At 40.2% G+C, this 12,640-nt stretch overlaps 1 protein-coding gene across 8 annotated transcripts in view; it reads left to right on the forward strand.

Moving 5' to 3' along the window:
- Positions 1–12,640, forward strand: part of LOC122398432 — a 100,115-nt gene that overhangs the window by 33,184 nt on the left and 54,291 nt on the right. For all 8 annotated transcript variants that reach the window (XM_043398270.1, XM_043398269.1, XM_043398266.1 and 5 more), the window contains exon 6: positions 8,635–9,142. In XM_043398270.1, the coding sequence (XP_043254205.1) occupies positions 8,635–9,142 (508 nt within the window). The remainder of the gene's footprint in view (positions 1–8,634; positions 9,143–12,640) is intronic.

Consider the following 12,640-nt stretch of genomic DNA (forward strand, 5'->3'; position numbering starts at 1 on the left):
GAACTCGTTTCTCAGAACGAAAGGCGTATCTGATCCCCCTCTCGTTTGGTTTTTACAAACATCTGTTTTATCGCGCGGAATTCCGCCGAATCAGCGCTGCTTGTACCTCGACGGTCTTTTCTTGCGCGCCGCCTCGACTCGGCTGCATTCGTTTCAGCGGCGAGGGACAATGGCAGAAAATGGTCCATTTTGGTCCTCGTCCGGGAAAAGTATAAAATTGCCACGGTGAACAATGCATCGGTGTGTCGCGGGTAATGAGAAAACTAATATGAAAAATGAACAAAAAAACTTGGCTTTAAAGAGCAACTTGTTTGGAATTCGTTGTTTCAACGCTGAACTGGGTAACTTGAGTCCCCCCTATATTTTAATATTTTTATTGCTCTTTCGTGATTTCGTAAACCTTTAGTTCATGGAGTTTATATAAAGTTTCTTGAAATAATTATAATTTTTTTTTTCTATGTACTTGTCTATGGAGTCACTCATTACCTAAATATTCGAATTATATTCCCCAAATGTTTAGACAATTAATGGAACAATAAAAATTGTAATATTCGAACAGAGTCAGATTGGAGAAGGAGTAGACAATCGCTCTGCCAACTGGTATTTGGCATGAGCGTCGCTCGAGCGCGAGCAGTAATCGTCCATAGAATTCTTTTCTCGTTTTCTTCTGTTCGACACAATGTCATTGACTTCGCGCGGCGTGTTCTATTGGAAATTCGTTCCAAGCGTTCAACGTCCGTTTATCTCCCATGAGCCGCGAATATTCGAGTCCCCGCGAATCTTCGTTTATTTAACGATGCTCTGAACATAACGAGGCCGATATCCCACGGCTGTTTACATCCACGATGCGTGTTAGGGGCCCGATGAATCATCGCGAGCCGCGGAACGCCTGTGTAATTCAAGAACCCGTCGCGTTCGCAGCGACCTTTGGCGCGTTTGTCGCTCTGGAGCCGGTCGCTCACAATGCGAACGAATCTTGCGGGCCGAAAGTAGCGGAAAATGGGCCGCGTTCCAGTAATAATACTTCACGAGGGTTCCCTTTCGTTCTCATCCGAAAGCTGGTCGTATATTTAGAGGTGTGACTTCAACGCTGGATTTTATCGGGCAGTTAAGTAATCCTGACGTGTCGCTGTCTTGCAATACTAACGAAGTAAACACGGTGACGCTACGATTTGTGCAACGTTAAAATTAGTTTCGAACAGTAGTTTTCGAACTGGTCGGAAAATTCCTCTTGAAGAAAAGGAACATATACAGGGTTTTCAGCCACCACTGGGAACAATTATAATAGGGAATTCTGGAGACCAAAATAAGACGAAAATCAAGAATACCAATTTGTTAATGGAGGCCATATTGAATTTTTTTCTCGAAAATGGGTAGGATTTCGAGGGTATCTCTATTCACCAAAAATGATTGTAATTGACCCCTGAAACCGAAAATAATTTTTCCAAAACGATTCGAAATTTTTTTTTTTGCCGAAAAATTTGTTCATCTACTCGAATCTTTTTCTCGAAAGTGGGTAGGATTTCGTGGGTACGTCTATCCATCAAAAATGATTGTAATTGATTCCCGCAATAGAAAATAATTTTTTCAGAACGATTTGAAATTTTTTTTTCGCCGCGAAATTTCACACATTCTCGAATTTTTTTCTCGGAAATAAGTAGGATTTCGTGGGTATGCCTAATGACCAAAAATGATTGTAATTGACCCCCGTAACTAAAAATAATTTTTTCAGAACGATTTGAAATTTTTTAATTTTGTCGAAAAATTTCGCACCTTCTCGAATTTTTTTCTCGAAAATGGGTAAGATTTCGGGGGTACGTCTAATGATCAAAAATTATTATAATTGACCCCTACAATCGAAAATAATTTTTCCAGAACGATTTGAAATTTTTTTTTTCGACGCGAAATTTCACATCTCGAATTTTTTTCTCTAAAATGGGTAGGATTTCGGGGGTTTGTCTATTCGCCAAAAATGATTGTAATTATCCCCTGCATCCGAAAATAATTTTTCCAGAATGATTCGAAATTTTTTTTTTTCGCCCATAAATTTCACACCTTCCCGAATTTTTTTCTCGAAAATGGGTAGGATTTCGGGGTTGTGTCTATTCGCCAAAAATGATTGTAATTGACCCCTACAACCGAAAATAATTTTTCCAGAACGATTAGAAATTTTTCAATTTAATTTTTCAATAACTTTTTAACGAAGCCTCTATCAACAAATTGATATTCTTGATTTTCATCTTATTTTGGCCTCTATAATCTCGCATTAAAATTTCTCCCTAGGTTGGCCGAACAACCTGTAAAAAGAATCTCGAAACGTCGAATTTTTTTTGCTAGTTATTCTAAGAAAAATATATTAAATTCTAGCCAGAAGGGACAGAAAAGGGAACGGCTGAAACTCTGTCGATCTCTTTATATAACAAACAGCAGAGAAACAAAAAGTTGCGCGAGAAATTCTACGACTGACTAGCCGCGCGCTCGGACCACCTCGAACGACTTCCGGACTTGTACTGGAATGAAATAAGATTAATAAGGCTTCCGAGGCTGGTACACCTACATGCATAGAGGTATATATTTAACCATAGGCTCGTTCATGCTCGCATACCTCGGGTTCGTGGCATCGTGCGAAGCAGAAATATAATTCTCCTTTTGACTCTCTCGATGATCGGCTACTCCATCGGAGAAGATTTACTCTCGATCGGTGATCGACAAAATTCTTATCCGTATAAACATTTCGAGTATAAAAAATAAACAACCGTTCATCCATCGCTCGTTATAAATTTTTTCTTTTTTCTTGCTTTAAATTTATTATAGCACGCGGGCTACTATGCGTTTGTTTCTTCTGTACGAATTTTAAAATGGTTCCTATCAATTTGTTTATGGCTCCTCCAACAGTAATCGTAAATTTAGACGTTTTACGATATTTTTCGTTGTCGAAGCGAAGTATATAAGTATTTCCAGACAACACGGAATGGCACATGAATTTTAAAAGCCTCCTGATTCATCGAATGACACATTCCGATTAACAATTAAAATAAATCGTTCCACAAACTTATCGACAGTTGCGAGCGCATTATTTTTCTTACCGATTATTTGCGTGCTCGTTCAAACACGAGTTCCATAAACCGTTTTTATGGAAGTTCTGGTTTATCGCAGCCACCATTTCGATGGTCGTGGAAAACGATACCGAGATAAGTCCCGGACACTCCACGCTTATAGAAGTCAGAGATTATCAGATCCGTTTGAATGGAACTGTTTTCTAGAAAGGACTGGGAGAGATTATGCACAATTAGAGCTTTTGTATAAGATTTACCCTTAAACGCTGGTTAGATATGCTTGCGAGGAAACATTCTCATCTCATTGTTAGATTTAATTTGGTCCGCTTAAAAGATTCTCTTGCTTTTAGTCTTGCATTATATTAACTATTATTCGAGATAAAATATTCCAACAAAAGGGACAAAAATTCGGTGAATATAATTTGAATACTTAAATACTTTGATACTCGAGTATTCGCATATTCGAACAGTGATATTCGATTTAAAATATTCCAATGTTAAATTGCTAAATCAATCCCAACCCTAGTTTGGATACCTTCTCGACGTATAAGAGGATCTATAAGAGTTCACGATCACATTGCATCCATTTTCTTGTCTTTCAAACGTACAAAGCACATTCCCAGCGTAATGAGATTTGTTTGAAGAACATGTTGGTAGCAAATTACAGTATACTCGGTAGATCGTTGGAACGTCTTCCTTACTGGTCGCATAATGAAAGGTCTGCTTATGCTGGTCGATGGAAAAGTATCTCATTAATGACCGTCGATCCCGTTGGTATCCGCAGACATTTCTACCCGGATCGATCGTCGATAATCAAAGACAAACTTCAGTTCATACAAAGAGATAGCACGCTTTGAAATTAATCTGATTTTTATTCGTTAAACAAATTCAATTTTTTTTTTTTTCTATATATATTTTGGCCCATCTGTTATTCTTGAGTCACCACAAGATAGTGCTTTAGTCATTCTGTAACTAAGGGCTGTAATCACCCTCACCCCCCACCAGACTCGTTTTAAAGAACGCAAACTATGCAAAAGCAATTTGATTATAATTTTTTAATCCTGTGAACTGATGGTTAGGTTTATTTTTTGTTTTTGAGATGCACCCAGAGACGTTAAAGTAATTATTTTCTTCGGTTTTATAGCGTTTTTTGTCCCGGAATGTACGAGGCGACCGTACGCGTACGATTTAATTTTTCTTCGGTGTAACGAGACGAAAAAAATAATCGAGCCCAACGATTGGGAGTAATTGAGGAGATCGTTCGATTCGGATCCGTCTGACTTGAAGCACCCACTCCGTTCCGCACGACGAAACGACCAACCGCAGACGTTCGGCCAAAGACATAAGTGCGCACTTAAACGTCTGAATCTACGTCTGTAAAAATGCAACCGTCGATTCTTTCTCGGGAAAGTGACCCCCGCGAAGCTTCGACGATGCAGAGTCGAGCAATTTGATCGAGCATTATCTCTCTTCTGGGTCGGATTCGGAGTCGAGCAAAATTCATATTTAACGCTTGTGTGGCCAACGAGATCCTTTTAATAAACAAGCTTCTTACTAAAATAAATAACAAAATAAAGAAATCATAATGAAGACAAAAATTTTAAGAAGAAAGTGTATGTAAGATATTTACCTTGAAAATTATTCTGCCGATGATTCTCCCGTTTTTACATACAATTACACACGTATTTATGAACTATGTTTCACTAGGACACTGTTTAAAAAACCACAAAACGACACGTTCTGTTCGTACAAAAAATTCAATAATAATTCGAACCGATTTATTCTTGAATAAATATTTAACTGTTCGATCGAATAAACGTCACGAATAAATCGTTATACGGTGATTTCATTCGCCATCTATTTTACGAATAATATATTGTTCGCTAGAAATAGAAATTTCAAATGCTTCGTATAATATTTTTACTATGATTTGTGCAATATTTAAAAAGATTCAATTGAACTTTGCAGGTGCATCGTTGCACTAGCAGATAAAAGTAACGTCATAGGAAGTTTTAATATTATTAAACAGTTCGAATACTTTGTCCACCGCTTTCTTCTATTGTTAACCATAGGAGAGGCGTGATCCGATCATTTTGCGTGACTCACACTGTATTGTATGGTGATCGTCAAGTGTTTATGTAATTGAAACGTTTAAAACACCGTGTAAAGTACTGATTTCTCGTGTGTACGTCCCACCATATACATTTTACGTGAATTTATTTGGAGAGATTGCATTAACATTTTATAAAATGAAATATTTACAGTATCACTATCAAAGTTGAAAATATTCAAATATAAAACTACTTTTATAAAACTACCCTTAAATCACAGTGTTAATACGCAAATTAAATACCCTAAAATTTTTATATATTTTAACCATTATTCCAAACGTAATTCTCTCCAATTGTCTGTTTTGTTACGAATTAGATAACGTCGGTAGTTTCGTTGTTCCAATTAATCGATAGCATTTCAAATATGCCGCGCTTTCTCTAATAACTCAAGCAGCCGCGAGCAATTTTTTATGACATAACGGAGTAGTGAAATTTTCGTTTAATTCGTTAATTTTGTTAATGTCGCGAAGCACACAGGATAGTTACGGCGCAATCTCTCGACGATCTTTCTCGATCGAACAGGTTGCTGGAGCCACTCGATCGGAATGCGTCGTTTAATCACGAGGGAGCATGTCCACCGGACAGTGGTCCATGATTATTTAGATGTTGGGTCCGCGAGACAAACAAGTGCTCTCGGCAGGCTTGGCGTACGTTGCATCCGTGGATACGCTTCCGCGTTTTCTTCTTCGCGTAACGGGAGCCGCGTGATTGATGATCAGATCGCGTGAAAGCTTTGCTACGAATTCACCGCGGTGCGCGCAGCCTTTTAAAACGGCCACTCGATACCGAGAAACCTGTAATTTCGATCGTGATCCGCGTTACTCGATTCCCCGTTTCTTTAACCCCGGAAGCGCACGGGTCACGCGGTCCCCTCTTCGTGATTAAAACGATACCAAATCGATCCACGTTCGCGCGACGCTCGGTTTTTTTAAACGATCCCGCGTCTGAGAGGCCATTTATGCATTCTCTGAAACGCGCTCTTGTCTGGCGGACGTCTATTGGGAAAACGATTTGCATACAGACGTCTTGATTCGCCTGAATTATATTCGTCCAGTCTGTGTATCAAAAGCGTGCCCGCCATTTCGTGGTTTGAATACTTATTCCGTGTTTAGTCCGATGAATTATGAAGTGCTCTTTTGAAATAGTAACATCAGTTAGATCCCAGTTTGAGATTAATAAATACTTGAGTAGAAAAATATAAGTTTAGATAGTGATTTTTTTTTTTTTAAATAAAAAGTTGCAATTTTTAAATCGTATAGTTAGAGAAACAGTATGTGAGAATAGATATTTTTCCGCATTCGGAGTAGCGTATCCCCTTAATTTACATGCAGCACGCCCATTCTGGGCGTTTCTCTTTCGGATGGAACGATAAAGCCGCTCTACCGTGACCAGTCGATGCCGGCAATTAACTTTTTGTCTTTGAAAATCAATGATTTCGCGACACGCCTCTCTGGAAAAACCGCCGCCTCTCTGGATCGCGAGAAACTCGTCCCGACTTGACCCTACGCGATCTTCCGAGACCTCGATTGACCCCCCACGCGTTTCTACATTATTTATAACTTATACGGGATGAGGCACTTGAGACCATCACTTCAAATAACGTCTAGCCTATTCACCGAATTAAACTAAAATATTCAACGTACGAACTATTTGTTCGGATTGTACGGATAAGCTGTACGGTTATAACGCTACCGTTCGAAACTAAATAAATTATTTCCACTTCAATTTTATGTGCATTTCTGCTCATTTATACTTTTGGTAGAATTGAAACACTCATTTATACTTGCAATCGAGCTTGTTTCACGACCTAATATTATGCAGTTCTGTATAGAATATTTGTTAATTTAAATGTTACAAAATTACTGTAACCTTGCAAAGTTGTGCAACAAAATCTAAGGTGCAACCCTAAGTGCAATTAATGTGATAAAAAGGCAGTGCTTAATTTTGTTATTACCCTATTGCGAGACTATGCAAAATTTCAAATCAGAAGAGTGAAAGCTATGACTAGACTGTGGATGTTTATGCATTTATGGGAAATTTTAATTTTCAAAAAACTGCAGAATGCACTTAATATGCAGAAATATAAGAAACACGTAAAATACGAATTATTGTATTTAGGGGTTGAGACAACCCTCAACAGAGCTCTCGTTTCATTAATTCTTTTATTAAAAATATGAATTTGCATACAGATTTGCAGTCTAGCTATGACTTTCTTACTGTCGAAGAAGAAAGAAAAGGTTACTATTGTGATAGTCGAGTAGTTAATGACTATAGTCAGCGGTAGGAAGCCACAGGCGTGCAACGAAGGGTGACTACAGTCGCCGTTAGTATCGAAAGGGTTAGGGGGGCAGTAATTGGGCCTTTAAATGCCGACATTAGTCGGTCAGCTGGCAATGATCGCCCAGTAATTCGGTCAAGCACGTTTTAAGGGGTGCAATATCCCCCCTCCATTCTCCTCAAACAAATTTATAAATAAAAATACAAATATTCCTTTCCTTAAATTAACCCTTTAAGTAGGACTCTCAATCTCAACTGAATTATTTTACTTAATGTTGATTTTTACCAAATTCGTAAATGGAGATCAACTTTCCTTTAAAGGAAAAACTAATGAACTAATGGAGGATTACATAAATTTTCAAATAACTACATTGATATATATTAAACAATTATTAGTTTAAACTTGTGGAAGGCCGCAGGGGCCCCAATAATTTAAGGGGGCCAGGCAGTCAGATCGAACCTTTTTGTAAGGGCTTATTAAAAGAAACGGTTAAATAACTTCCCTTTTAAACAATGTTTTGTTAAATACATCGCTCAAGTAGCTTTTCATTGTTCAAATTTTTATGAATGAGTAAAATTACTTTAAAAACATAATCAGGAAGTGATACTTTAGTTGCCCAAATTATTTTGGGCCTTTGGGACTAACTGTTCCGACACCTTCGACTTCCGGCGCACATTTTCATCAACCAAATTCTTATTTTTCACCACAACGTCACGAATCTTTGGTATTTAATTTTTGAAAGGTATTATTTTCGTAAAAAAACAAATAAAAATAAAATCGATTCTCTGACTGCCTGGTCCCCTTGGGGGTTAAAAATATTGAAAACCTAGATCCCCGACGAACAAACAAGCAATACTGTGCCGGTAGATTATTCAGGCGATGGTAAAATTTGCTCTTTTACCCAGTTCCTCTCCGGTCAGTAGTTAACATCATAGCAATAGCTCGTCCCTCATTCCCCGCACTGTTTTATCAACGAGTCGACCTCCGGTATTCCTCATCCCCGGCAATACTGGCTACGGGGTATCGGGCCAGAAGTATTCGAGACGCGTACGACGGTCGAAAAAAAAAAGATGACGACCCGTTCACTCGAGCGTTTCGTTCCCCGGGGAACGGACGATATATTCCGGGTAACAACCGGTTTCGTTTCACGGCAAGAAACTCACGTCGAAATTTCACTGGTTCTCCACAGCGCGAACGGGAGGGCGCCAGTGTCCAGCAAGCCGCCCCTGCCTCCTCAGCCACCCCGCGTCGGGGCGCTGAGCTCGAGACCGTCGACGGGCGCGTCGGCGGCGGCGGCGGCGGCGGCGGCGGCGGCGGCGTCTTCGTCGCGCCGACGCGCGGCCACGGACCTTGGAAATCCGGCGGCCATCGAGATGGCGAAAGCCCGTGCGATGCAGGCCGCCCAGGAGCGCCCGGTCGGCCTGCTCGAGACCGACCTCGACGAGGCCGTGCCGTCGACGACGACCACCGCCTCAGCGAACGCCGCCGCCGGCAAGAAGACCAGGAGCCTGCTCAATCTGAATCACACCTCGACCACCCCGCGACTCAGGCCAGAGCACGCCCTCCACGTACCCCAGTCGCCCGTCGGCGCTTCGCACAGGAGCCCCCAAGACGACGGCGCCGCGTCCACCATCAATCAACGGCCACACAAATCCATGGAGTTCCTCCTCGACAAGGAGAACCTGCATTTCGTCAAGGTGAGTACCTTTGTGCAACGAAACCTCCACCCTCGACCACTATGACCCGCAACTTTCTGGGCAAAGGATCGTTCGCGACCGGGTGTATCGCGTCCCCAGAGATTCGATAGTCGCGATGGGGGACTCCCAGGTCCCTCCCAAGGGAGACAATTTTTAGTCCATCGACGGATGGGTACGATCAGAGTCCAGTTAGCCACTCAGCATATGGTGACCAGTTTTAGTCACCGTGGTTTGCAAGCTTTATTTTACGTATTTTTCTGTACTGGGATAGTTCAAGGGTGATCGGGGGAATTTTATTTGAGACTCTTTTTGTCGTTAACGATGGGTTTGCGAGGGCTGGGAAAGGAGTGTTCCTCCCCGAGTGCCTTTGGGATGCATTTGGGTTAGGAGTATCGTGTAGCTTATGGGACACGAAATTAGAGTTTTGTTGGACTTTGATACGTCTCAGGAGGATAATTTTGAGATAGATCTACTGTACAATTAGTCGAGTGAAAATCTCTCCCCGTATTCGTTAAAATAGCATATCTTACATTTTGCAACACCCATATATTTAAACTTCTAACTTACAGTAATATACAATAGAATATTTATTTTACACACTTGCTAAGAGACACAATGATCATCCTAAATATTTTTAATTTTCATTAAATGAATATTTCATCAGACCCTCGCTCTTAATCCTTTGCACTCTGAGAGTCTTTATTAATATGAACTAGCAATACCAATTGCAATTTAGTGATGTGACTTTTAAAAATAAAAAAATATTTTTTTTCCCCACTAAAATGATTAAAGTTTTATTCATATATTTCCTAAATTCATAAATGAAACTCGAATTCAGCTATGCTACGTATTATGTTTGTCACCATAGTGGTGCCAGTAGAGTGCAAAGGAATAAAATGCACACAGTCATCGGAAACATCAACGTTTTAGAAAATAGAAGAAAAAAATAAGTTTCATCGCCAACCATCATGCGAGTGTTAAATAATTGCAGTAAAAAATATTCCCCTTTAATTTTCTAGTGATTATTTAAAGCCGAGTTTGTTCCTTGAACCATCGAGTGGTTTTTGGGCGCGTTTGAACCGGACGTAACGAGTCTCGAGAGATGGAGAAAAGAGTTTTTGTTCGGCAGTACTCGTCGCGATAGGGTTTCTTTGATCCATCCCCGGAGGATAATTTTGAATTAATTACAGTGTTTCTACCGATAGATCCGCGGTACAATTAGGTTGACTACCTAATGCCGAGTGCACACACGTAAAATCTCGCGTTTTAATTACCATTGTTCTTATTAATTTATTTACGATTCGAGTTTCGTTTTTATTCTCGATGATATTAATTACGACCGAGGACCTCGAATCATTCGATGCTTTTGGGTGCATTTAGACGAGCGTAATGCGTCTGGAGAAGAGTTTTATTCGGTAGATCTCAAAGAATTCTTTAATTCGCCTCCAGGAGGATATTTTTGAATTAATTATTGTAAGTATAATTATCACGGAACGTGTTTGTTTCTCTTCTACTCCATCTTTAATTGATTATTCTTCTCTTTATCGTTGCCTTCGTTTTTTATCTTCGATGATACTAGGGGAACTTTGTCGAAGGTCAGTTCCTCGAAATCTACAGTGCTCTTTATGAATCCAGACAAATGGGACTTATTTCCGTCGATAAGTCTTAGGAATCCCTTGATTAAATAGCGCCATGGGTTAAAAGTTTAAGAATCACTGATCTAGATAAAGATTCCTATGATCTCTGACGGATTAGGTGGATTAGCTACTGCTAGGAGCTATAATTTTCTCGAGCGATATCCACGATAAGAAATCCGTCTTTACGCTCCTGAATTGTGGTTTCACGACCAGTCGTTAAGTTAAATAAAAACAGTCGTAATGATAGTATCCGTGTGTAATATCGATCGTTAGATCTATATCTCTTCCGCAGCAACGATAACGATTCATCGATATACATAGCGATCGTCGCGACGTGCAATTTTTCACACGTTATTTACGTCGACGTCGCTAATCGCGCGTCGAGCGATTGTCAATTTAATTATGTTCGAATAATGAACGCTCTGTTAACAGTACTTCGCGATACATCGCGTTGAAGCGCTCGCGAGCAGAGTATTATTATTAAAAATGGTATCGATAAATTGCTGCTATGCAATACGATTCGAGATAACGTATCGAAGAGCGCGATAATGATTTTCGTCAGCTGCCTTTGAAAGTCTGCATAGTCTTCCCATAAATATAAAATCTATATACTTAAAAATTATAGAATAAAATTTTCCAATCGTACGTGATTTATTAAAAATTTATCGAAGAAACTTGCAACCGAGTTTCACGTTTCTACTGTTTTCATTGAAGATTCGAAAGGGCCCAAAGTGACCCGAACTGAGCAAATCGTTAAAATATCCCTTGCAAATTAGAAATCTACCACTGTTTTCTACGTCAAATAAATCTATTACGGAGACACGTTTTCCGCGAACGTTTCGTCGCTTTACAGATATCAATTGTTTTCAACTGGACATTTGTTTATCTACTATCGATCTACGAGCAAACAGGTTTATGTTTGCCCTGTCGTCGGTCTCGTGCGTTTAAATTCGCCGACCGGTCGTTAATTTCGAATTTCACCGGCAGAATTTATGGCGAGGCTATGCGATTCCGACGAAAACGCAGCGCCGCGGCGCGTTTAGCGGGCACTAATAGCGGAATAAATTATAAAGGATTCAGGGGGGGAAGCCGAATGAGGTCTTCATCGACGATACAGTATCCGATCGAACGTGTTGCTTTTCAGGTTTCTTTCTGTTCGTTTCGACGGTCGTACAAAGAGCGATTGTTCCGTGTTAAAATAAGACCGTTTCGGTTAAGGTCAGGCAATTTTGAAAGATAAAGTGCAGCGGGGGGAAAGTCACTTTGGAACATTGGTTCCTTTTAACGCGATCAATCGGCAGCTTCGCTTGAGCGACAGCTCCCGGGGACCATCCACGTTGTCGATTTCCCTTCTCAGGGATGTGTGAAATATATTTTCGTTTCCTCCGGTATGTCGAATCGAGATCGATAGAAGCTTCCGTACAGAGAACCAGATACGGAGAAAACTGCATTCGAATAACAGATAATCGATACGATTAACTTGCAACAATTTATTCGCGATTAAATTCGTATTTTGTTGTAAATTATTTTATTCTATTTTTTGGATGTTTATTATTTTATTGTAATTTTTTTTCAATTTTGTCCATCTCTCCTGGAAACGCCCCGAAGCACTTTTGTCCTTTGTATTGGCTCTTTCCGTAGATTTCTCCCTTTGCATCTTTCGGCGCATCCACACACACTTGCACACACACACGGTCGTTTTATTTCACGCTGTGCAACGAGCGGGAGAAATCAATTTCAGTTTCTTGCGGCCACCGCAATGGAAATTGTATTTTATGCGATTCCATTCACGGGCGACTTTAATTGACAGGGTCCGTTAAACCGCGCGATCGGTGTGAAACGGTCGCGGAATGGTCCTGAA

The sequence above is a fragment of the Colletes gigas genome, unplaced genomic scaffold, assembly GCF_013123115.1.
Source record: "Colletes gigas isolate AHSC1104 unplaced genomic scaffold, ASM1312311v1 Colletes_gigas_Sc00011, whole genome shotgun sequence".
Classification (NCBI taxonomy): Eukaryota; Metazoa; Arthropoda; class Insecta; order Hymenoptera; family Colletidae; genus Colletes; species Colletes gigas.